This window comes from Physeter macrocephalus, chromosome 18, assembly GCF_002837175.3.
Source record: "Physeter macrocephalus isolate SW-GA chromosome 18, ASM283717v5, whole genome shotgun sequence".
NCBI classification, from domain to species: Eukaryota; Metazoa; Chordata; class Mammalia; order Artiodactyla; family Physeteridae; genus Physeter; species Physeter macrocephalus.
The window spans coordinates 20,732,683-20,757,474 of NC_041231.1; the positions used below are offsets into that span (position 1 = coordinate 20,732,683).

The 24,792-nt window shown below is 37.2% G+C and overlaps 1 protein-coding gene across 7 annotated transcripts in view; it reads left to right on the forward strand.

Moving 5' to 3' along the window:
- The window catches only part of CNTN3 (contactin 3), a 342,830-nt gene extending 321,002 nt beyond the window's left edge, over positions 1–21,828 (forward strand). For 3 of the 7 annotated variants that reach the window (XM_007100371.4, XM_024124000.3, XM_055079778.1), the window contains 4 exons: positions 3,678–3,861; positions 17,764–17,876; positions 18,493–18,661; positions 20,403–21,828. In XM_007100371.4, the coding sequence (XP_007100433.2) occupies positions 3,678–3,861; positions 17,764–17,876; positions 18,493–18,661; positions 20,403–20,503 (567 nt within the window). In that variant the 3' untranslated portion in view covers positions 20,504–21,828. Of the gene's footprint in view, positions 1–3,677; positions 3,862–9,813; positions 9,878–11,097; positions 11,520–17,763; positions 17,877–18,492; positions 18,662–19,429; positions 19,476–20,402 lie in introns of those variants that run through there. The other 4 variants (XM_024123999.2, XR_008615747.1, XR_008615748.1 and 1 more) reach the window with 4 other exon arrangements.
- The last annotated feature ends 2,964 nt before the right edge of the window (positions 21,829–24,792 follow it).

The window sequence follows — 24,792 nt, forward strand, 5'->3', positions numbered from 1 at the left end:
TCATAATTTTTCTTTCCTTCTCCATGTTCTGGATTTATTCATTCTTTCTTCTACCTTCCAGTCTTCAGCTCAATCCTAGCACTGATTTCTTTTTTACTATTGTATTTTTCAGGTGTCAGAATTCTACTTGATATTTTTTAGATTCGCCCCATCTTTTTTCTTCGTCTCCTATTCTTGCATTATAAATTTAGTCTCTTCTTTGGTAAATTTGAACATTTTAAATATACTTATTTTAAGATCCATGTCACCTAAACGTATAATAGCCAGTCCCCTGTGGTCCCGTCTGCTGACTTTCTTTCTTGTTAGCAGGCTTCCTCATGTGCTTTGTAATATTTCTCTCTCTGCTCATCTTTTGTAGATGCTGCCTTCATGTTCTGTCAATGTTATACTAAATCTTTGCTGCACAATTATATTTTCAGAGTTTGTTCCTTCAGCCTGGACACGTTTCCTTTCTTTCTCCCTGTATTGTGGTTGTGCCTATAAAATCCAAATTAGTGTGGAGTTATATTCTGTCCTCTCAAATGTAGAACTTTTACCATTTAAACCCAGAACACAACTGAGAGGAAAAATGGCATCTTTTCTTCTTGGCTTTTTTCTCTATTAAAAAAAAAACAAAACCAAAACTATCCTCATATAAATATTTTTGAACACAATTTTATAGAACATAACTGATTATTACTTGGAAATATATATGTCACTCCTTTATTTCTTTATGCTTTAGTTATATGCATATTTATTCAACTTTTAAAGTAAAGCTATGTAAGAAGAATATATAATAAATTCGAACTAATATCATGCTCAATTTTGGCACTAATTTTCTCTATGATTAAATATTTCTAATACCTGTCAGAAACTGATATTTAAAAATAAATCTCTCATTCTGACACATGGAGATTGGTTAAAGTACTTCAGAAACAAACTCCTATCGAGAACTTTCAAGCACCTTGTATGAACTGATTTATAAAAGATAATCCATATGCCAATTGAAAATTATTTTTATTTCTTCTTTAAATCAGTCTCCTAAGGAATGATTTCCTAGGCGACTTATATTGAAGTAATTTGAATACAGAAAGAATGGCACACAGATGGAAACCTAACAAGAGGCCAACGTGTATCACAGGATGATCTTGATTGAGTTACTTGACTTCTCCCTGCCTTTGCCATTCCATGTGTTGAGTGACAATTATTAAAGCTCATAATTATGTGATCTTTTTCTCAATCTGTGCTATATCCTAGGCCACAAGTTTTCAGGCTGACTACAGTGTTTTATTATAATTATCAATTATGTGTCATTCTTAGTTTGATAACTAGACAATGCTTTAAAGAGCAGGGAGCGTCTTATCATTGTGGAGTCATCTAAACCTAAGCAATACCTCCGTTGTTTACAGTTGGTGAATTTAGAATGTATGTGAGTTTTCGGTATCCATTAACAATTTGCTGGGTGTGGCTTTATAAAAGACAGTTTGGCATGTTATCTTTAATTAATGAATAAAATCTCTATGTGGTTTTCTTTGATAATGGTTAATGGTATCTGTCGTATATGTGGATGTTTTTTGCTAATTTATATTAGATGCTTTAAAGCTGTAGGAGGTGCATATTCAATTCAGTCCTAATTATTTGGGTTTACGTCCTCCTTTCAAGGTTTTTCTGAAAACTAATAACTTCTTTCCAGGGAAAATGCACATGTACACATACATGAGCCCAGCATTTTGCATGAATTTAAGGGGGCCTTGATATCCATATAAATATACATGCATAATATACACACACATATATACATGCACATATATTGGAAAAATATTGATCTGGCATGATATTAATATGCTAATTTGGGATCAATATTGAAAAACCTGAGATTTTATATTTTGCTGCTAATCTTTTTTAAAGAAATAATTTTATAGTTGCTCATTTTTTTTAAAGTAACTTTAGGTGTATTTTTCTCAGAGGCCTGAAATGGGTTTACCCTATGCAACCCATAAACACGTTTTGTTTAGCCCACAGACAAATGGGGCCAACTCTAAATTTGGGACATTTCACATTAAAATCAGGATTTTTGCTTTCTTTTTAAAAAAGACCTGTAAACACTGGGTCCATCTTCCCCCCATCGACCAGAGCTGCGCAGAGGCTCCATCACGAAGGTGGAACGTGCCTGTCTCCTTTGCCGCAGTTCCCACACGTCTCTACTGCCTTCATGACTCTGATGGCTGAGCATCGATTGCCGTTTTCATTGTGCTCAAGCAGCCGTTTACTTACAGAAATTATAGAAATGGTTTCCTGTTTTCATATTTTGCTATTGAAGTAGAAAAATGAAAGTTAAACCAAAAGGGCAAAGGCTGCAAGAAAAACAGGAAAGTGCCTATTTCTTTCTTTTTTAAAAAAATAAATTTATTTATTTAATTTATTTACTTTTGGCTGTGTTGAGTCTTCGTTGCTGTGCACAGGCTTTCTCTACCCGCGGTAAGCAGGCTTCTCATTGCGTTGGCTTCTCTTGCTGTGGAGCACGGGCTCTAGGCTCCCGGGCTTCAGTAGTTGTGGCATGTGGGCTTCAGTAGTTGTGGCATGCGGGCTCAGTAGTTGTGGTGCACAGGCTTAGTTGCTCCGCGGCATGTGGGATCTTCCCGGACCAGGGCTCAAACCCGCGTCCCCTGCATTGGCAGGCGGATTCTTAACCACTGCGCCATCAGGGGAGCCCCAAGTGCCTGTTTCTTTAGGAAAGTAAAAAAATGTACTCAGTCTGCTTTATGTATTTGTGTTAAGTGTCCAGCCCCTGCTTTAGATGGTCAGATGGTGATACCTGGTCTCAGCACGAGGAATAGTTTCACTTTTCATGAGCCATTTGTTTGGTGGTTTTGTTGCTGTTTTTATTTTATGAAGGATCCAAACTGTCTAGCAAAGCATAGCAGGACTTTATAGCATAAATTGGAGTTCACTGGGGAACATGTCTTATTATTGTATTTTTCTACTTTTATTTCTTTATTTTATCAAATACACTCAAAACATTTTTATATTTTTATGCTGTAAATGTATATATATTTATAAGCAGTCTCAGATCATTTTGCACAATTCACAATAATGAAATACAAGTAAAACATTTCAATATATCCATATATTAACCTATGTTACCTGCCTTCCTGTTCTCTGCAGCAGCTCTGCATACTCAGGGGTCTTGGTGACACTTGGCCATCACTGTAGGACAAGCCAGTGGCCAGCTGGCTTTTCAGTGGTCTTTGCTCTGACAGGTCACTTTCTTCACAGAAGGCATCTTCACCATCCATCAGAGTTTAAGCGTAGCTGCCAGCCTTCCAGCGTTGAGCCTGAGCCAGGTTGATTAGGGTCTGCGAAGGAGGAGCAGCTCACTGTTAGAAATGTAGATTTTTTCCCTTCATTTTCCCATTTATAAGGCTATGGGCTGGGAGCATGTAGCACCTACTGTCTTTGAATTTATCTGGTTTATTTGTATACTTATTATCTGTCTCCCCCAGGAGTCCCTTTTCTTTCACGTCTGTGGCACAGAGCCTACCTAATGCAGCACCTAGCACATAGTAGGTCCTTAAAAACTACTTGTGGAACAAATGATAAAGTAAATAAATTACAGTGCCCATTTTAATAAAAATCACTTAATTTAAAGGATGCTGTTCGGTCAATCCTTGTCATCTTTTATGTTTTCTGTCCACCAGGTGCAGTATTGGAATAACGGAGAAGAGGAATCATCAAGCAAACTGAAAGTGGCAGGAAATGTGACCTCGGCCAGACTCCGTGGCTTGAAGAGCAACTTGGAATATTACACGGCTGTCCGGGCTTTCAACAGCGCTGGTACCGGTCCCTTTAGTGCCACGGTTAATGCAACCACCAAGAAAACTCGTATGTATCTTCTGATTTTTTTAACGTCAAAAAAATACTTTGCATTTAAAATGGTAGCCTTCTTTATCATTTTAGATGGACAACACAAGTCAGTAAGCCCAATGAATGATGTAAACCCAACTCCAATCCCTTGTAAACTCAGAGGAACACGTACATGTCTTCCTGATACCCCTAAATCTTCAGTTAGAAACCCCATGTGAAAATGAATGTGCACCTTTTGAAAAATTTTAGAGTGGGATGTTTAGTCAAGTCCATCCACTTTTCTTTTAAAATGTGATCAAGCTAATTGGTTTATTTCAAGTATTTTTAGTTCTCCAAAGCTTGAGGATTTTTGATAAGCATGAATAACTTAAAGCTGAGGCCAAAGAATCAAGTGATTTTTTTCTTCTTTTCTTTCCTACTTATTCAAAAGAGGGCAATGTACAATAAAAGGTTACCAGCCAAAGATGTTGGTTCACATGAATATATTGATATTTTTAAAAATCTGACCAGAGATGTCAGTCAGTGTTGCCTTCAAAGCTGAGTCTTTGTTAGCTGTGTATTCACAGGTACATTCACAAGCACCAATTATGAGCTCTACATTAACCTGGCTTTAAATTAGGCTACAGAAAAATCACTGATTTGCAATTTTGTAGTCTTTCACATATATTTCCATGAAACTGCTAGCACCAGTGTATATTTACCTATTGTATTGTATTGCTGCTTTCTCACAATGCAACCATTTGAATTACTCTTGTCATCATCATCCTAGCTAATAGCAATTGAGAACATTTTATGTTCACATGCTTTACATGTATTCCCACACCTAAACTTCATACCTACCACATGAGGTAGGTGTCATTTTTACTTCTTTTTGAAAGATGAGGAATGTGGGCATGACAGGATTAACTTTAATTTTAAAATAATGGTGCAGTGAAACAATTTTGCTTCTTAATTTATTTTCAAAATTAATTAACCCAGTAAAAATGTTTTTTTCACTGGCCCTATATGGGAATGAGTCAGTTATTTTGCTTGACTGCCAGTTTCATCAATGCGTTTCTATTTCCATATATAATTCTTTCGTGAGAACATACCTTGGCTGGCTAAAATTGCTAAGAACAACAATAGTATAAAATCTAATTTTATTGCTAGTGTTATTTATGGGTAAGTTAAAATATATATAAAACACATGGGCTTCCCTGATGGCGCAGTGGTTGAGAGTCCGCCTGCCGATGCAGGGGACGCAGGTTCGTGCCCCGGTCCGGGAAGATCCCACATGCCGCGGAGCGGCTGGGCCCGTGAGCCATGGCCGCTGAGCCTGCGTGTCCGGAGCCTGTGTTCCGCAACGGGAGAGGCCACAGCGGTGAGAGGCCCGCGTACAGAAAAAAAAAAAAAAAAAAAATATATATATATATATATATATATATACACATCGTTATTATATGTTCAAAGCACAGCATCAATCAAAAATTCTGATTGCACTTATTCATGCAAACAAGTTTATCTGGCTCTTTCCTCTGACTTAATAATTGATGTGATTACTTGCTACGAAATTATGATTGTAAAAGACTGTGTGACATCATCATGGAATCAGTGAAGAGCTTAGTGAATTGGTTAGACAGAAGGAAGAGATTGATTATAAATCAATAGGAATTTCATGGTAATGTACAGTGAGTGAAATAGAATTTAAAAAAAGCAAAACCCTTTAAAATTTAAAGATAGCATATAAATACCCAATCTAAAGTAGGAATTTGCAGGTTACAGTAACGATGGTGATTATGATTTTAATGACTAACACTTACAGAGCAATTTCCAGTCTCTGTTCTAAGTATGTTTCACGTATTGATTCTTAATTCTCACAGCAACACCGTGACTTGGAAACTATTAGTAGTCTCACTTTAGAGACGATGCGGAAGCACATAGAGGTTATATAACTTTCCTGAGATCACAGAGTAAGTAGCAAGAGAGCCATACAAATCCAGACATAGTCTTAACCACTGTGCTAGCCTCTCTTTCAACCATATAGTTAGAATGTTCATGTCATATGTAACACCAGTATTTATTGGGATTTTACTCTGTGTTTAGGAAGCAGGTAAGATGATGAAAGATAGACAGGACTTCTGTGCTCATGGACCTGGAGTCTCATGGGAATTCCAGTAATTGAACAAAATCCCCCCTGCAAATGATACATTCCTATCTCCCCAATTTAACTGGAGTCTGCATGTGGGGCTGTAGGTGTTATTAAAGAAAGGTTTCCTACTTTGGGAAATTCATAGAGTTAATTAAAATCCCTAATTATTCTAAGATTGTGTATAAAAACCATCGTTAAGTTTTAAACTTTACATTCATAATTTTTCTAATGTACCAAAATACAAGTAAGACAGTCTTTTAAAACTATTTCTAATATTGTTTTACTGGCAGCTCTTGATAGTCATACTAACGTTTGACATGGTGTTAGCTTCAAATCCTAGTTATGAATCTTAATAAGGCTTTTGTGATTATCACCATGAAGAGAATTATTGTCATGCTTCAGGCGTAAAGAACGAAGATAACATCTTTGAGTCTTTGCTTGCTATCTGTCTTCCCCTCTGGATTGTAAACTTTATGGGGAAAGAGTCCTTCTGTGTCTGTTCACCCAGCCCCAATGCCCAGCCTGGTACTGGGGGCCACTCATTAAATGTTTAGTGGGTAGCTAGATGGATGAATGAAATCTAAAGAAGCAGGCCAGCCTGAAGTACTATTATTAATCCCAGGTACTTCCTCTTACTGAACATGGTGAATTCAGAACACTTACTGGAGTCCTTCACCGTTTTACCTAAAATGTGCAAGTTTCATGTACTTGTAATCATGGAATTCTGTATGCGAGGCTTTACATCCATACAGATCTTGGGTGATATTTTTGATTAATGTAAATAATACAAGGATTCTCAGGTTAAGTACTGTAGCTTCCATTGAACACTTAATTTTTGATAATCCAAATACTTGTGTTTTTTTAAAGCATTTCTAAGTTAAACACTAATTAGCCTCTTTAAGTAATCAAAGATGGATTTTTGTTACTTGCAACCCAAAGAGAGCTAACTCTTAAGAACATCTTTTATCTAAAGGCACTGATGAGGAAAAATTGCAGATAGCATATAAATGACGAAATGGAACGGCTTCTAAAAGGAAGCATACTGAGAAGTTTATGTTCGGAGATTGCGAGAAAGGATGTGGAGGGCAAATATTCTGCTTTGTATGACTGAAAAGTCAGGCGGTAATTGTGGCTTTCAGTATGGATTAATTTAGCACTCAACATCCTCAGTAATCACCTAACATCTCAAATCGATTATTTCTAAAACGAAGTTCTTTAAATCACCCACCCCATTTAGAACCTGGCCCTTCTACAATATCAATATTCCCCATCTTGGTAAATTCAATCCCGTTATTGAAGTTGCTCAGCCTCAAAAATGTTGGGGTCATCCTCAACTCTTCTGTTTCTCTTATACCCTACACCTGGTCCAGAATCTGCCTTCCACAAGAATCTGCCACTTCTTAAGGCATTCACGGCAGTCGCCCTGGTACGAGTTGGTACAACCCTCACATGCATCAGGGCAGCGGCCCTTTATCACTCAGCCCATCTGCCTTTGTCTCCCTTAGGCCAGAGTGGTAGTGATGATGTGGCTTCTCTGCTCAGAACCTTCCAGTCACTTCCCATCCCACTCCAGATAAATGCTAAATCCTTAAAATGCCCAACAAGGCCTTTACAATCCATCCTGAAATCCTACTTAGACGCATTTCCTACTATCTTCCACCCGCTCCTTCCACCTTCCTTTCAGGGGCTCTGCATTTGCTGCTCCCTCTCCCCGGCAGGCTGTTCCTCCAGATGCCCAAGTGGGACTCTCCCCCACGCTCACATGTAACCTCAGTGCCACCTGACCGCCATATGTAAAAGTACAGCCCCTCATTTCCCGACACTCCCTGTCTCCTTTGCTGCTTTGTTCTTGGGCATCGCACTTAGAGCCACCACCCATGCTATAGCACGTTCGTAATTATTTTATTGTTGTCTCACCAGCCTGCTTTGACTGAAGGCCAAACTCCTTCAGGCCAGAGATTTTGCCTGTTTTCCTCATTACTCTCTCCCCAGAGCTCTATCTTCAGTGTCTCAGTACTCACAGTTGGTGCCCTGTAAGTATTTATTAAACAATCGAGACTGTCTTCATCTCTTGGCTCTGTTCCATGGTGACATCATTCTCACCAGGTCCCCTCTTCAGAGTAACAGTATTGCCATTAAGCACCTCAAAGCCTATTCCTGTCAACTAAACATGCTGGGAAAAGGGCCAGTTCCTTCCTGATCCCTCCACTCAGAGCCAAGGAGGGGTCTTGGCTCTTCTAGAGCCAGTTTTTGTGGCAAGTAGGTGGAAACCCTGGATTGGCCTGGCCTGCATCACATGCCCAGAATCTCCCCTAGAACAAGAGAATCCTATTTTTTAATGCCTTCACCAATGATTATACATGAGTATCTACTTGAGAAAATCGTGATATTAAATGGTGAAATCAGTTTTTCACTTGAGTGTTTGCATTTCCAAATGGAATGTTCATCCATGTAGGATGAGCCAAAATTAATTGTCTGAATTTAAGGAAACCAATTAAGTGTGTCCTCAGGAAATGAAAAGGAGATGTGAATAAAACAAGCCCTGAAAGAATGTGAGTCAATATTTCAGAGGTTTTTGATAAAATGAATATTCCTGCCTCAAACACCTAATGTAGACGTTTTCAAGTTTCCAAAGGTACAATTTCATTATATAATCATCCACTCTAAGTTAAGAGTCAGGATACGTATCATTGCAAGCTTTCCCAAATTTTAGATGGTGATCTGCCTTCTCAATTTTTGCCATTTCTGTGGGCCTTGTCTGCTAATGTGTACCTAGTATTTTTTCTTAAAAACTAACTTACCATTTTTACTTATATAAACCTAAAGAAAATGGAAACTAATTTCCTGAGTATGAAAACCAGTATCATTGCCATAAGTAGATGTTAACAAAGGAATAATTAAACAATTAACAATGCCAATAATAGTAAATATAATGAAAAAGGAAGCTGTTCTCCATTTTAAAGATTAGCAACGTGGTCTTGCCTATTCAGACAACTGAACCTGCTTCCTCTTTGTTTGTGATGTTAGCACTGAAGGGATATGAAAGAGCTAGTAGCCCCCAAATCCAGCTTTCTCTTGAAACTAATGGGAAGACTAAAAGGGAATTAATTCCTCCCTAGGTGACTGAATGTTATTTGTTGGCTTTTCTGTGTGTCACATACCACAGATATATGTCACCCACTCATGTTTGTGTATGATATGCCACAAATCACACATACAACATTAGAATACACTGTTTACTAATAATGCACATTCTTCAGCTTTAGAAGGGTTTTCTTTTCCTGTCTGTGGACTTCAAGAAAGTGATCTCTGATTTTGTAAGCTCTGAAGCAAGATAGCTACATAATATTGAATTTAATCAGAATCCAATTAGGAAGTTTCAGCTAGTATAGAAACAAATACTTACTTCGGCCAAATGTATAAATCTTACGAACTTTAGTTTGTAGGAGCTTTGGTACTTTTTTGAAAATCTGTCCACCTTGCCCATGAATTCTCTAGAAGCTTGTAAATGTTCTGATTATAGGTTACAAATTTTCATGTTGTTATTATCCGAAGAAGGAGAGATTTTGGTCACAGGAATTCCCATTCATTTAACATGAAGAAAGGCTTTCTTCCCTGACATTCTAGATTAGACCCCAAGTAATGTCTTTTCTGAGTTTTAGATGAGTTAAGAAGCACGTGTTTTTGTCTTGTTTTTTAAAATTGAGTCACTCTCTTATGATAAATTAATCTATAATAACTTCAATGATGTCAAGACAAATATATCTCATTATTTGGGAAAAAGTGGCTTTTGGTGACTTGTTTTCTGCACAGTGTGAAATGTTTAAGCCGTTTCATGACAGATGCTGATGTTTAACTCAAGTGAAGTCCAAGTGGAAAGTGTACCTTCAAGCTACCATTTATCATGTAAGTCAACTCATTACCATCAGGTAGTCAAGAAATCTGTTGAGTTTTACATAATTAAGTCACAGCAAATATATTTTCTTAAAATTCCATATTTTGAAAGTCAATGCCAACTTCACTATCAGCACTGTGAAGATATCATATCACTACTGAAAATTCTGGACAGTAATATTCTTTATTTTAACAACCTCTACTTTTTATATGTAAAGGAAGATGTATTCACTGCTGAAAATTAGGGGAAAATAGAAGAAAATAATCACCCATAATCCTATCCCTCAGAAAGACCATTGTTAGTATTGTTGATCTTTCTTTCCAGACTTACATTCTACAAAATGTTTCTCTTAGACAGTGGAGGTTATGCCATGTATTTAGTTACCTGGTATCAGAATTTTCCCCAGGTCATTAATAATTTTCATAAATATGTTAGTGTATGTATAACATTCCATTGTGATAATGCACCACAATTTAGCCATTTTCGTCTTGGTAGACATGTCTTATATTCCCAGCTTCCTCCAGTCAACACCCTTGCCGTAATCACCTATTTGCAGTCAAGTGGCTGTAGATTTAGTAAAATCTATAGGGCTGTTATTGAGGAGTCTGGTAATCAAATACATGGAGGATGTCAGGATAGGTGCTAAAAGAATGATAATAATAATAAAAGCCTTCGACATACTATTATTCTTGTCACATACCATTTGAAATTATTGAAATAATGTTACATCCTGTCAATTAGTGTTGTGCTATACATATAGTGATATGCCACTTTTCTACTAGAATTAAATTAGTTTTTATCATTTTTTTCTATTTTAGTGTACTGTCAACACCCTAGAATTTGAGTTGACAGAGGAAAAATCTACAGGATATGAAAGTTGAGATACGATTTACAAAAAATTTCAAAATGTACACCATATATCAAGTTAATTCTCATAAGGTGTGGAACTCAGCCAGCCTTCTGGGTTGGGCTTCCACCGTCATAGAACATGAAAAGTGAAACTGGAAGTCCTGAAGGGACATGCTGTCAACTCTCTCCTGCCCATTTCCACTTCAGCATGTGACTCAATGCCTTTCCAAAAATTCATTGTGTTACATTGAAGCTTAGGCTACTGTTTCATAGCTGTGTTAGTCAGATTGGGCTAGTACGGGTAGAGTATCCCAAACTCCCAAACCTAGAGGCTTTAAACTACAAGTGTTTCTTTCTCATTCATGCTACGTGTCCATCACAGGTGCGATTCAGATCTGATCAACTGCATCTTCACTTCAGGACCCTGACTGAAGAGGCAGCCACTCTCTGGGCCATGCTGGTCTCACGGCAAAGGGAAAATGGTGAACCGTGCTCTTCAATTGCTTTTAAAGCTGTCATTTCACTTTTGCTTACATTCCACTGGCTGAAACAAGCCATATAACAAAACCTGATGTCTGTGAGATGCCAGTGAGAAGGGGAAGTATGTCTTCCTAAAGGCATGGGACCGCAAGTCCCATGGCCAAGCTGAATGTCAATGAGGGTGAGGCAGGGAAGCATAATCTTTCCACGGAGGATGAAGGACAGAAGACTTGCAAAGACTAAATAATAATACACCCCAAATAATCTACCCCAAAGTATTTTTAAACAATAATACAGTCAATCCTACCAGCCAATAGTAAGGATCATTTAAAAATGTTTCCAGAGGATCTAAGAATAAATCACAGGTCCTGAGAGATCCCTAGGGGTCCCCGAGTTGCTCTTTCATCTGCCTTTACTGTCTGCACCTTCCTCCTTCATATCCCTTCCTTCAGCATCTACAACCTCAAGCCTTTACAGAAATAACAAGGTAATTTATTCCATCCAGATAGATTACTTACATAAATACGTCAATAAAATATCCTCAAAATATGTAAAAACTACCCCAAATGACTCTTTATTTAAAAAGAGGAATAATAACGTCAAGCGCCTTCAATGGCCAGGCAGGTTTAAATGAGCAGTGGTGGGTATGTGGGGCAGCCTCTTCGTGCTCCATCCCATCCTTCCTATCCATCAGTGTAGGACCAGTGTTCCTGATCATCTAGTTTTGCACAAGAAACCAGAAATCTGGAACTTAAATGAAAGCTCCCAAGTTTTAAATGTTGGTAACTAAACAAAATTAAAATACAGTATTTGGGTTAGACAAAAAATATGTGCAAGCTGAATCTAGCTGAAGTTTCAGGTTGCAACCTCTGATGTGAAGCTTTACAGTTATAAACATTTCACTATCTTGTGTTTTTTAATCCAGCAACAGCTCTACCAGCTGTTTTCCTTCTTTTGCAGTTGAGACTCTGTGGCTTCTGCTAGGTTAAGGGACTAAAATCAATACAGGTGAGTTGTAAGTGGCCACATTGCTTCTAGTATATTAAGCCTTAAGTATATTAGGTAGATCTTATCCTCTGTGGTGGTACAAGCTTGCTGTTTGTTGGTGCACAAGGGTAAATCATTTTTATAGAGAGTTTGTGGAAGGAAAGAATTAATGTTTGAAGTTTGATGTTAATAAGATAGAAAAGAAGGGCATTTAAGGCTTAATATGAGGTAACTAAAGGTTGGTAAGGATGGAAACCAAAAGTAGGGATGAAGATCCTAAAGGGAAGTTTGGATCATACAATAATCAAACTTTACTTTATTCATAATTTGCCCAGTGTTTTGCAATCTCCAGTCACTGAATGATCCTTGCAAGATTTTAGCCACATACTCAACAACCTGGATTATTATTTCCCTAATGTATTTACTTTGATACTTAAATATATTCATTTTAAAAGGCTTTGTATCATTGCTATAAACAGAACACGACTAATACTCTCTCCTCACAAGATAGTAGTTTTAATTTTCCTATAAAAATGAAAGCAAAGCAGTTACTTAGAGAAAAGTTTACAACTTAAAACTACAATGAATAGCAAAAATAAACATAATTGATTTGCCAAAAATGTGTGCCTAGAAATAAGTTTTGCAGTGAGCTAACCAGAGTGTTGGTGACTGTTATTAATAGCGTGATACTCTGTTCTTGATCACTTAGTTTAAGATGAATTATTTACTGTAAATATATCCTTAGGTCAGAGTCAGTTTGAATTATGACTGTGTTTTTGGGGGTGTTTACCAGACATCTGTGTGCTACTGAAAGCATCTGAGTTATTTATGTTTGTGTAACACCCTATTTTCTGTGTCATTATTTAGAACCCAATTTTAATCTATGTATTGTGTGTAAAGTAGATTACCACTGATGTACCAATATTGGCCTCATCCAAAAGAATTATATCTGTGAATCAAGACTTGCATATGATAGGTTTTTTTCCCCCTAACATGAAAATATGTACATATTTACAATGAAAAATGTTATCCACCTAAAACCATCGTATTTGTACAAGTACTGGTCTCTGGGAACCACTAATGTGGTCCATGAGTAGAAGTCAGAGAACATCTTTATCTCTGTGCTCACTGTACTCAGGAGAATCCCTGACACATGTGAAATGCTTATTATGCAGTGACTGAAAGGGAATCCCGGATAGAAACATTGTTGCCCAAGGTGTGTGTCATTCACCCGGGCTGCCGAGCTGGAATTAGCCTTCCTTCTTATGACCACCACCCATATGACCTCCATCATCATGACCTATTCACAAATTCCAGGTCTGTTCCATCCTCCAACTCTACTGCCATCACTTGCATATGGAGCTTTATTATCTTTTATACGAAGTGCTGCAGTGCACTCCCTACAGAGCTCCCAAGATTCTCCTTCTTCTCCCTCTGTCCCCACAAAGATCTATGAAAGCACAGACCTGATGGCATCACAGATCTGATCCTTCTTCAGTGCCCTGCCAATTGCCTGCCCCCAAAAATTCCTTTTCTAGTTCCTTTGGCCTTCTAGTCTCTTTAGCATATGGCTCCTACCTGTCTCTCCAACTGCCTTTGCAGTTCCTTCCCATCATCCCTACCTGTAACCCGTCAGAACTGAGCTCCCTATGACACTATGCTAGTTCCTGCCTCTGTGCCTTGGATACCACCCCCCAACCTCTACATGTGAAACTCACATTCATCTTTCAGAATCTACTTGAGATCTTGTCACCTCTTTATGCATTTTTCCCTTAACACTTTAAACATAAATATTTAGTAAATAAATCATTTAAGTATTGAATGAATACACTAGTTGTTTTGCTGTCTTTCTTATTCTGTTCTTTCTTTGTGTTTTGTTCCGTATCGTCTTAGCCTCAATATGATCAGCCATATTCAAGCTCTCAAGCTGATGGTCAGTGTTAATGTCCCAGTTTTGTCTTTGTGAAATTTTTGCATCTCTTGGGGTGTGTCTTGGAGGACTTTCAAAACCGTGGAGCTAGAAAATTCATTCTAAATTCTGATGTGCCACATTTGAGAACTGTGACCAGCCAAATGTTACCCCGCTGACACCATGGTGAATTGCTACTGATACTTGTTCTCAATCTTTCCCCATTCAGCGTTACTTTGTCATTGCATGAAACATTCCTTAGGGACACATAGGGAGTAGATCAAACTTATTTTCTGATAACACTAGAGAAGTGTTTTCTTAATCCTTGGGTTGTGTTTCTTGCATTAAAATAGCAGTCAGTTACATACAAAATCTAATTTGATATCTACCTTTAACAAGACATTAGGCTACTAAATAAAAACTAGCATATGGGCCTATCGATGTCGGAGACCATAGAGGACATTTTCTCTGCAAGGAACTTATGAGTTAGTAGGAAAATTGGATAATAAACATAAAACCACAATTAAATGTAAAATGTACCTTTGCTGAAGATGATGAAGAAAGGGAACCTGGTATATGAAAAGAGGCCCCATTGTACGTTTAGTCTGAGAAGTCAGGAAAAGCAGTCCTAGGAAAGTGAAAATTGAGTATATTTTGATATGAACATGTTTAATATTCATTTTTATGTAATCATTTGTCAATGGTTCAAGAGTTAAATAAAGGCACAGATAGTTACCACAACGTAATAGGGGAAGCATAGACTTTGGAATTAACCAGAACTGGTTTGAATCCACATAATACCTCTTACCAGCTGTGCCTCTTAGCAAGTTCTTTGCTTTTAATTTTTAATTGTGATAAAAATACATAAAAAATGTGAAAAAAATACATGACATAAAATTTCCATCTTACCTATTTTTAAAGGTACAGTTCCTTAGGGCTGGGCTTGGTTATTGTGCAGCCTATCTCCAAAACTCTTTTCACCTTACAAAACTGAAACTCTGTACCCATGAAACAGCATCTCCCTTTGTCCCCTCCCCCAACCCTGGCAACCACCATTCTCCGTTCTGTCACTATGGATTGACTACTCTGGCTACCTTGTATATGTGGAATCCTACAGAATCTGTCTTTTTTGTGACTGGAATATTTCACTTTGCATAATTTCCTCAAGGTTCATCCAGGTTGTTGCATGTGTCAGAATTTCCTTCCTATTTAAGGCTGAATAGTATTCCTTTGTATGGATATACCACTTTTTTTTTTTTTTTTTTTTTTTTTTTTTTTTTTTTGCCGTACGCGGGCCTCTCACTGCTGTGGCCTCTCCCGTTGCGAAGCACAGGCTCCGGACGCGCAGGCTCAGCGGCCATGGCTCACGGGCCCAGCTGCTCCGCAGCATGTGGGATGTTCCTGGACCGGGGCACGAACACGTGTCACCTGCATCGGCAGGAGGATTCTCAATCACTGCGCCAACCACTGCGCCACCAGGGAAGCCCGATACCACATTTTGATTATTCACCTGTTGATGGACACTTGGGTTGATTGAACCTTTTGTCTGCTGTGAATGGTGCTGTTATGAACATGAATGTACAATCTTCTTTTTAAACTTTCTGGGTCCAGATTACCCATGTAGCAAAACGGGCTTTATTATAATGCAGTGTAGTGAGGATTAAGTAAATTATATTATATAAAACCACATTCTACCTTGCCTAACATATTATAGGTTTTAATAGGCATTAGTTGCTAACAATAATAGGATTTTAAATTTGGAAGGAAAGTTTATCTGATCTAGGATTTTCCAGAAGTTGTTATTCTTACCAGTAGCGATAAAAAATGATTTTAGAATAGTCCACAAATATTTTTGAAAATTTAATAATGCTTCATTTATTATATAGAGTACCATAGGAATGTAACTAGCATACCAAGGCTCGTGACTGTGTGAATATTAGCGTTTAGGACAAGGCTAAAGTTGATGTTTAAGTCAAGTTCATTTTTTAAAAAATAGCAAAAATGATGAAAACGGGACGTGACTATCTGATGCTTGGAAACACCGATACGGAAAATAAGAGTAATCAGACCCAGAACAAAGCTTTTATTTTTCTCCCCTTTCCCATTTCCTGTTTTTCTTTTCTTTTTGTCCATTCAAAAAATATTCAATTCAGGCTGAACTCTCATCTGTCTTGGGACTCATACAAAATAAGCCCAAGTTTTAAACTTGCAGGTAATTTTTTTGCAAGACTAGTGTTGGAATAAGTGATTCAACCAAAATCACTCAAGTTTTCTATAATGTACAAGCACACATCTCTTGGCAGGACACACCATGCTGAAGCATGTTATCTGAGCTGCCTCAAATGGAACCTGTCCTTTTATGGTGCCGGCAGGCCACAGGAAATCACAGACTTTGGGAAAATGTTCTAACAATCGTGCATTCATAGCATTTGGATGGAGACCCGCAAAACACAGTCATTAGTATTTCAACCCTAAGTAACTGCCATATATATGTTTTGTTATCTAAGCATTGCAGCTTAAGAGTGCTCTGAGCTGACCTAAACTCATTGTTAATACCAGATCACAAATTTTAAAGGCAATGTAGAATCGTGTTAAAGAGCAGACAATAAGCCAAAAAATCTGCAGGGGATACAATCTTGTTTGGCGTCGTTAGTCACATGAATGTATCTGAGCACTCTTCCCATCTGTAAGTCCAGCCGTCTCTCCCTCATGGCATGAGTCAGTGATGTTGAGAAATTTCTCAGCAGAGCCAATCTTTTATATCATTTTCCCATGACAAATTCAGTTAACCAAATCACATTCTGTGGCTAAATCCACAAGTACAACATATTTCAACACTGTTTTGGGCAATGGTGATGTTGTTGCCAAATGGATAATAGTATGTTTGTTGTTTTGTGATTGACAACAAACTGAATTTTCAGTGTCCTATGTTGCTCTTGACAAATGCTATCAAACCGCCTTCCCCCGGCATCTAGCGTTCATGAGAGGGAGCTAAATTATGAATCCGAGTTTTTAAACCTCAGAGAGTTCCATTAATTATCTAATGGAGCTCTCATTAACGTTGCATTGTTTTGCCTTATTTTTCTCAAAAATTGATTTAAACTTGGAAAACGAAGGTAAAATATAGACTCTGTGCTGCAGGTTTTCATGTGTATAGCTGTTACTTCTTGGGAATAAATCTAAGTAACCCTTATTTATTGCCTCCCGTTTTGCTCATCGCATCACACATGGCCGGCTTCAAAATCATGCATACTTCATTTCCTGCAACTTTAATCTGCTCGGTTGGCAGTTTCTCTCAGCCTCTGGATGTGTCACACAGGACACACCGCCTGCCTTTCCTAGCCCATCACAAGCATCCCTCTAGTGGTGGATAAAAGAATTTCTTTATCCCCACTATCAACAAGTTTTCCAGGAGACCATGGCAACAAGTGAGAAATGCCCTAGAGTGTATGATGAATATGGTGAAGCAAATTGTCTCACAGTGTTACGGAAATGCCTTCGTAAAAGGAAATTTAGCTACTCTGTTATTTTCTCTGATTCTTCCTATACACTCTGTGTTACCAAAGAGATTCCGCTCTCCTTTGGCTTGCCTCCTATGACTCATTTATCTGTTCTGTGTAAAATATCACTCCATGCTCAAATCTCTTTTAATTTCTCATTGTGCATTTCAAGCTCCCAGTCAGCCACCAGGAAATGTTGTTTGGAATGCTACAGACACGAAAGTGTTACTTAATTGGGAGCAAGTGAAAGCCATGGAGAATGAATCAGAAGTCACAGGATATAAAGTAAGTTGTATCATTTGCAATGCTTTCTTTTCCTACTTCTGGCAGTACTTTTCAAAGGAAGCTAGATTTGAACAGTTTTTCTAAATGTTGAGATCTTTATAAACTACTTTAGACATACAGATGTCAAGCTGTTTATGAAAAGGGCATTTTTCCAAAACATCTGATTTCTTAAATATAAATTTAAGTGACATAATTCTGCTCACGTGGGAATTTTAGACCAAATGTTGGTAAGTTGTTCATTATGTTAGTTTCCTATTTCTGATGCTCACCCATATGCTACTTAAAAAACAACTAATAGCATCGGCTCTGATTCTCTGGTCTCCTGTTCAAGATCTATACAGTAGGACCTTGCCCCCATCTCTCCATCCTCACAAATACCCAAGCAGCTGAACTTTTCATAGAAGAAGTTTTTTCTTCCCCACCTCCTGCATTTTGAGCCCCTGATGATTCTACCATGTGCTGATCCCTAGTCTAACGTGACAGAGCTACGAATGCAGCCTATATTTTAGTGGGTATGGAAAACAATATAAATGAAGTAACATCAGAGTAATAAGTTTATGAAAAAAATAAAAGAGGGCACTATAAAAAAATCAATGTGTTTGTTCATGCATTTTAGGTTTTCTATAGGACTGTTAGTCAAAATAATGTGCAAGTGCTAAACACAAACAAAACTTCAGCTGAACTTTTGCTGCCCATTAAAGAGGACTACATTATTGAAGTTAAGGCCACAACGAATGGCGGGGATGGGACCAGTAGCGAACAGATCAGGATTCCAAGAATAACCAGTAAGTTGGTCGAAATCAACATCTCCTTAATTCCCGGCATCAGTTATGAGCCCCCAAGAGAGAGTCAATCAGTGCCTCCCTCTCCACTCTTTTTTTTCCTACCGTTTCTTTCATCTGAATGCTGAGAAGGTCTTGGAATATGAGAGATGAGGGCAGGAGGAATTCCTCACGAGCGGTGCAAAATAAGAATGATAAGAACAGAATAACAGAAAAAACATTGAGAAATATTTAGCAAATTTTATTAATTTAATCTTTTTTCTCATTCTGAGCTATGCATAAATTTGCCTTTGGATTGCCATAAAAAAGAATTCCTTAAGCATTTCTCAGGGGCAGTGTTGAACCCACAAAGTGTTTTTAAGATCTTTAATATTCCAGTTGTTCGCCTCAGAGAAATTATAGATGGAATCTTATCAGTTCTTTACCAAGTAGAAAATTTAGCCTTGTTAAATTAAGGTCAGAACCCACTTGGCCAAACCAAAAGACGCTTTAAAAAAAAAATTCTTAGTTTCTGATTTCAGTGGAGTTTCATACTTGCTTTTCTTTTCAAAATCCAAATGAAGCCTATTGTATTACAGAAATTGTACTTTTAGAGTTCAGGGAAACAGACTTTTCATATGTATGTTACCAGTGACAGCGTTAAAAGAAATTTTATCTTTTAAATCTCAAGGGTGGAGTTTTGTGGCCTCAATTTAAGTACTGCAGAAGCCATGCTATTCTGTGGTTCTTAGTTAACCTAAATTACTTTGCTCCCTGTTTCTTTTCATTGAGGTTGGCCTAATCTATAATCGTGGGCATTCAAGATGAAAACCCTTATCTGTAATCTTGGAAAACAAAATGAGGGACATCATTAGCAAGTAAAGAGAAAGGGAGATGTGGAAACTTGGAGGAATTTTATCTCTTCGTGAAATCATAAAGACTGCAATACTTAGACCAAAACAAACAAGTAACTAAAAGAAGAAAATGGGAAATATTTATCTCAGAACTGAGTTCTGCAACATAAAAATATGTAAAAACCATTTAGGACTACAGACATTTTAAAAACTGTATGTGCTTCAATAGAGCAAAACCAGGAATTAATTTAAGCTTATTATTATTATTATTATTTAGGTTTTCAATTAAGATCTGCTATCTTGTTCCTAAGATAGCTCAAGGTTTAGAGCTAAAATTACAATATGGCCAAAGTGGAACTGTTAAAAGGAATAGGTTCTGTGCTTTTGCAGGAACAGACAGATTTTAGCATTTGAGGGATGCTGAGTCAAGAGTAGCCTTTCCCTCTGACATCTGCCTTCTTGTTGAGTTTGCATAGATTGGTGCAAAGGCCAACTATAGGAAAATGGAGCTTTTATTGACTGCTTTTTTAAGATGATATTTTATATTATACATAATAACTTATCTAAAAATGTACGGAAGAGAAACAAACATATTTCCTAACCCTTGTCCAATGAAGTTTTCTTTAATTAAACCATTGAATTATCTCAAAATTGTCTGTAATAGAGTATAATTGTTTTCAAAATGATTAAGTTGTTTTTCCACTTTCAATTTAAGTTAAATAATACTAGATGAACAAAGCCCAGAATCGTTTAAGAAAACTTAAGTATATAAGAGTGTTTATAGATACTCTTGGCAAATAATATATGCTACATTGTTAAATAACATGAAGGCTAATGTTAACTTGTGGTAGTAAGTTAGTTACTTAAATTGATACAGTCCTTATTAATGAGCTGTTTATCATCTTTGACAGATATGAATGCAAGAGGTTGTACATCAGCCATCTCCAATGCCCACCCTGTGTCAAGTTATATCTCTACAGTACTGTTCTTTATTGTAAACACCCTGTGGTGATAGTCACTTTTTTATTATTATTATTTATTGGAAAGTTCATTGGTTACAAAAAAAGTGCTTTCATGAAATGCAGTGATTATGCATGTTTTTTTCCAACTCTGTATTTTTAACTTTCTACATAGGTAAAATATGAATATAATAATAAAAAAAAACCCAGTAAATCCTTTTAAGGGAATCTGAAATGCCTTAATATTTACTTGATACACCAAAGGAATTTACATATTACATACATCCGATGTTTGATAGAGACATTCTTATGATTTTAAGCACTGCCTGTGGATAAAGACTCACCTGCTTCCATGTATACACACCCACATGCAGACACATACTTTTGTGGGTTTTGTTTTGTTTTTTTTTTTTAATGTAGAAAAACTCATTTACTCCAAATGCTTTGCTCCCATTGTAACAGCACTGTTTGGAAGACATAATTAGTGTTATTTGGAAATGCTCATTTGAAATACTCAAGGGTGAAAGATACATTTTAAAAATTACCCTGTTGGGCAGAGGGTGCATGTAATTCAAAAGAATGTTGTTGGAGATGCTGCAGTAGACTTTGGAAGAGTGCTGTTTTGTCCGGGTATACTGCTGCGTGGTTGTGAGATTCTTTACAAATCACCGCTCTCTCTACTTCTCGAGCACTCACCCTTAAAATGTGGAGATAATAATAATACCCATCTCATCTGCCTCTCCCCCATGAATTACTTGCTAAAAGATAAAGAAGGAAATGTGAAAGTGTTTTGTTAGCCCTAATGCACTAGGCCTGTGCAAAATATTAGTATGGATCTATTTAATCATACTGAAGTCCTGAGGACCAGCCACATTTTTAAAGTTTGCACTCCATTCTGGGTAATGCTTTCTTTTTCATTCCAGGATATTATAAAACTGAAATGATCACATTTTATCCTCTCTCAAAAGGTTTAAAAAGTGAAATAAAGTAAAAAGGGATTGTTTTCCTTCACACCTAAGAACAAGCTTTCAGGTTTTATTAAAACATGGTGGAGAAAATAAGGAACAACCTGAATCTTAACCCAAATATTAAACAAAATTTATGTGATCCTTCATTTCCAATCTTACGTGATCCTTCATTTCCAATCTCTGATTCCATCAACGGACCCTCTCTTTTTTGGATGGTGGAGATGGTTTTAATGAAATCCAACCGTTTATGAGAGTGAGTCTGGCAGGCTCTTCAGTTCGTGAGCTAAATTTGTAATAGAACCATGGCCGTGCTGCTGACTTTGATATGTATGACTCAGTCTCTCAATACATGGTGTTCAAAGGATTGTCGAAGACATGACTTCATAGCAGTATGTAAAAAATATATGAAAATCAGCAGATTGAGTGTTACACATTGCAAAATCAATTTTTTACCTCTTTCCTGTCCATTTCACATTTTGCAGGAACTTGTTCTTTGCAAAGATATCTGAATTTGAAACCAACAGATATCAAAAGAGAATACATATTAGCAAAATTCTGATATTACCATAGAGTGTTACTTTACATTTAGAGATCACATTTAAGATAAAGTCATTATACACAAAGAAGAAAAATATTTATAACTTTTCTCTTCAAGGTCTGTATATACTGTATATATCTAGAAAAATTCTGAATGACGAGTAGATTTCATATGACCGTTGTTATTTCGGGTCAAAAAGTGGAGAAACACTTTCTCCAATACCTGTATTTTATGCTACATGTAATGGAGTGGTACCTTTTTATTATTTGGTAATTCCTATAATGTGTTCCTATACTTTTCATTTTCAAGGCAATTACTCTATTGTTTCATGGTGTTTCTAGAAATATATCTCCATGAGATATGTACTTTGTTTCATATTGAAAAGTATAAAATTTACCTTTAAATTCCTGTGTGTGTATCCTATGGTTATCTGTATGTATTATTTTTTATTATTCTAATAAAATTTATAAAAATCAAATGCCCATGCATGATTAATTGTGGTATGGTCAAAAAGAACATTTTAAGGGTGAAATAAGTGGGCACCATAATAGTTATGCTGATGCTATCATTTCTTATATTCTTCAGCCTACTTTTAGTCTTTCCATCTTTTAATCTTGTTTTCTTTATACGCTAATGACTGAGTAAAATCAGCAGTTTGAGACAATGCCCTCTCTACTGAAGGGATTTCAGCTCTGGGGAGACGGGAGGAAAGAGAAGCAGAAAATTCACTATATAGAATTACGGTATCTAGTTTCTTCTGACTTCTTCTTCAGTTAATGTGGCTACTCCCACTTTTCTGACAAATATCTTCTTAAGATTAATATCAACTTATCAACTCTTTCCTTGACTTTCTCCTTGGTATCAGTGTTAGAGACTTGCTTCTAAACAATCCTTGCGGTATAATATATTCTAAATGTTTGAAAATGTATACTAGAAAAAGATTAGTTTTCAATTAGTAAAGAGTGTTAAAAGTTACTGTTGATGTAAGGAAAATTAGAGCTAAAATAATAATCATTTTCTAACGTGAAAATTCAAAGATATATTTAGAAGTAGGAGAATTAAGTGAGAAAAGTCTGTGTAGGGGTTGTAGCACAGTATGAAGTTGTGTGTGTGTTCGTGTGTGTGTGTGTGTGTTCGTGTGTGTGTGTTCGTATGTGTTCGTGTGTATGTGTGTTCGTGTGTGTGCAGGGGTATGTGTATGTGGGTGACTGTAAATTTAAGTCTAGTTGTACTAGGTGCATTAGTGTACCCTAATAAAGGGCAGAGCTGGGGAACATGCAAAAACAGATTATACCACCAGAACCAGCCCCGATGTCCTCTCCCCCGAAGCCAGGGCTGTTTGACACGGCACAATCAGGTCAGCAATGAGTCATACTGCCTTGATCTGAATTGCATCCTCACCAGTTAGTGACCCTGTGATCTTGTACTAGTTCTATAACTTCGCTAAGCCTCCATTTCCCTGTCTGCAGAATGGGACTATGGTGGTATTATCCTCATAGAGCTGTCAGATCTTCAGTGACTACTAAACTCCTCTGCGCTGAACTTTCCTCTTTTATGAAAATGGAGGTTATTGGTGCTACCCACTTAGAGGGCTGGGAGTTAGGAAACGTGATGATGTGTGAGTGCTTAGAACCATGCTCTTAGCATTCTTCTTCCCATCAGTAGGCAACTATATGACACTGGAAGACAGACGACATCGTTCGAAGGTGGCTTTGTTCTATACGTTTAGAGCTCTCCTTTGATCTCATTCTACTGAGAAGAAAGGTATATGATTCCAGGAGTTCCTAGGAGAGAGGGTAAAGTGATTCTAGTATCAGATTAATTTTTCATAGTAATGTAATACTGATCCTATTAACATATCTTCACTCTCCATGTGCCAGGCTCTGAGTTAAGCACTGTACCTTTGCTGAATTCATCTTTACAACAGTCTTCTTAGTTAGGTACTATTATCAAGCCCATTCTACAGATGAGGAAACTAAGGGTCAGGAAGATTAAGGACATTGTACTAGGTCATTCTAGCAAGGGCATAGTAAAACGGGAGTCTAACCCAGGTAATCTGGCTGTAACCCCTGAGTCTGAGGCATGAAGAGGTTTTTAATCCCTTTCAAAATCAGATCCATTAGATTTAGAGATTCTGAATTAGCATCTCTAATGTCAATTTGTAGTATAATTTGTTCTGCCCTCTATTACTGATCATAATTCCAATTGGAGAACTGAACACCTGGGAAGACTTCTTTTGGCTATCATAAATTTTGATATTCTCTAATTCTTACATGGAAGCCTATCCAAGCTAAAATTGACCAAGCGTAAGTATTCTGTAAGTAAAAATTATAAAAATATTTGTTTTTTAAAAATAATTTTTAGGTATTATGTTTAATTTTCTCCACACATTTTTTTTAAAAATTGAAGATGGTTTTTTGATTTTCATTAATATTACCATTTTCAGTGGAAACCTAACAGTATAATTCAATTAAAGAAAAATGATTAGAATGTTACAAGTTCTTATTTTTCAATTAAAATCCCCCCTGTCGTTTCATGTTCTTATAACTCCATCATTTTTAAATTTAAAATTAATCTTAATGGGGTTCCTTTTTTTCTGAAGTATTTTACCCTTTTTAAAAATGAAAATTGGGCTTCCCTGGTGGCGCAGTGGTTGAGAGTCCGCCTGCCGATGCAGGGGATACGGGTTCGTGCCCCGGTCCGGGAAGGTCCCACGTGCCGCGGAGCGGCTGGGCCCGTGAGCCATGGCCGCTGGGCCTGCGCGTCCGGAGCCTGTGCTCCGCGACGGGAGAGGCCACAGCGGTGAGAGGCCCGCGTACCGCAAAAAAAAAAAAAA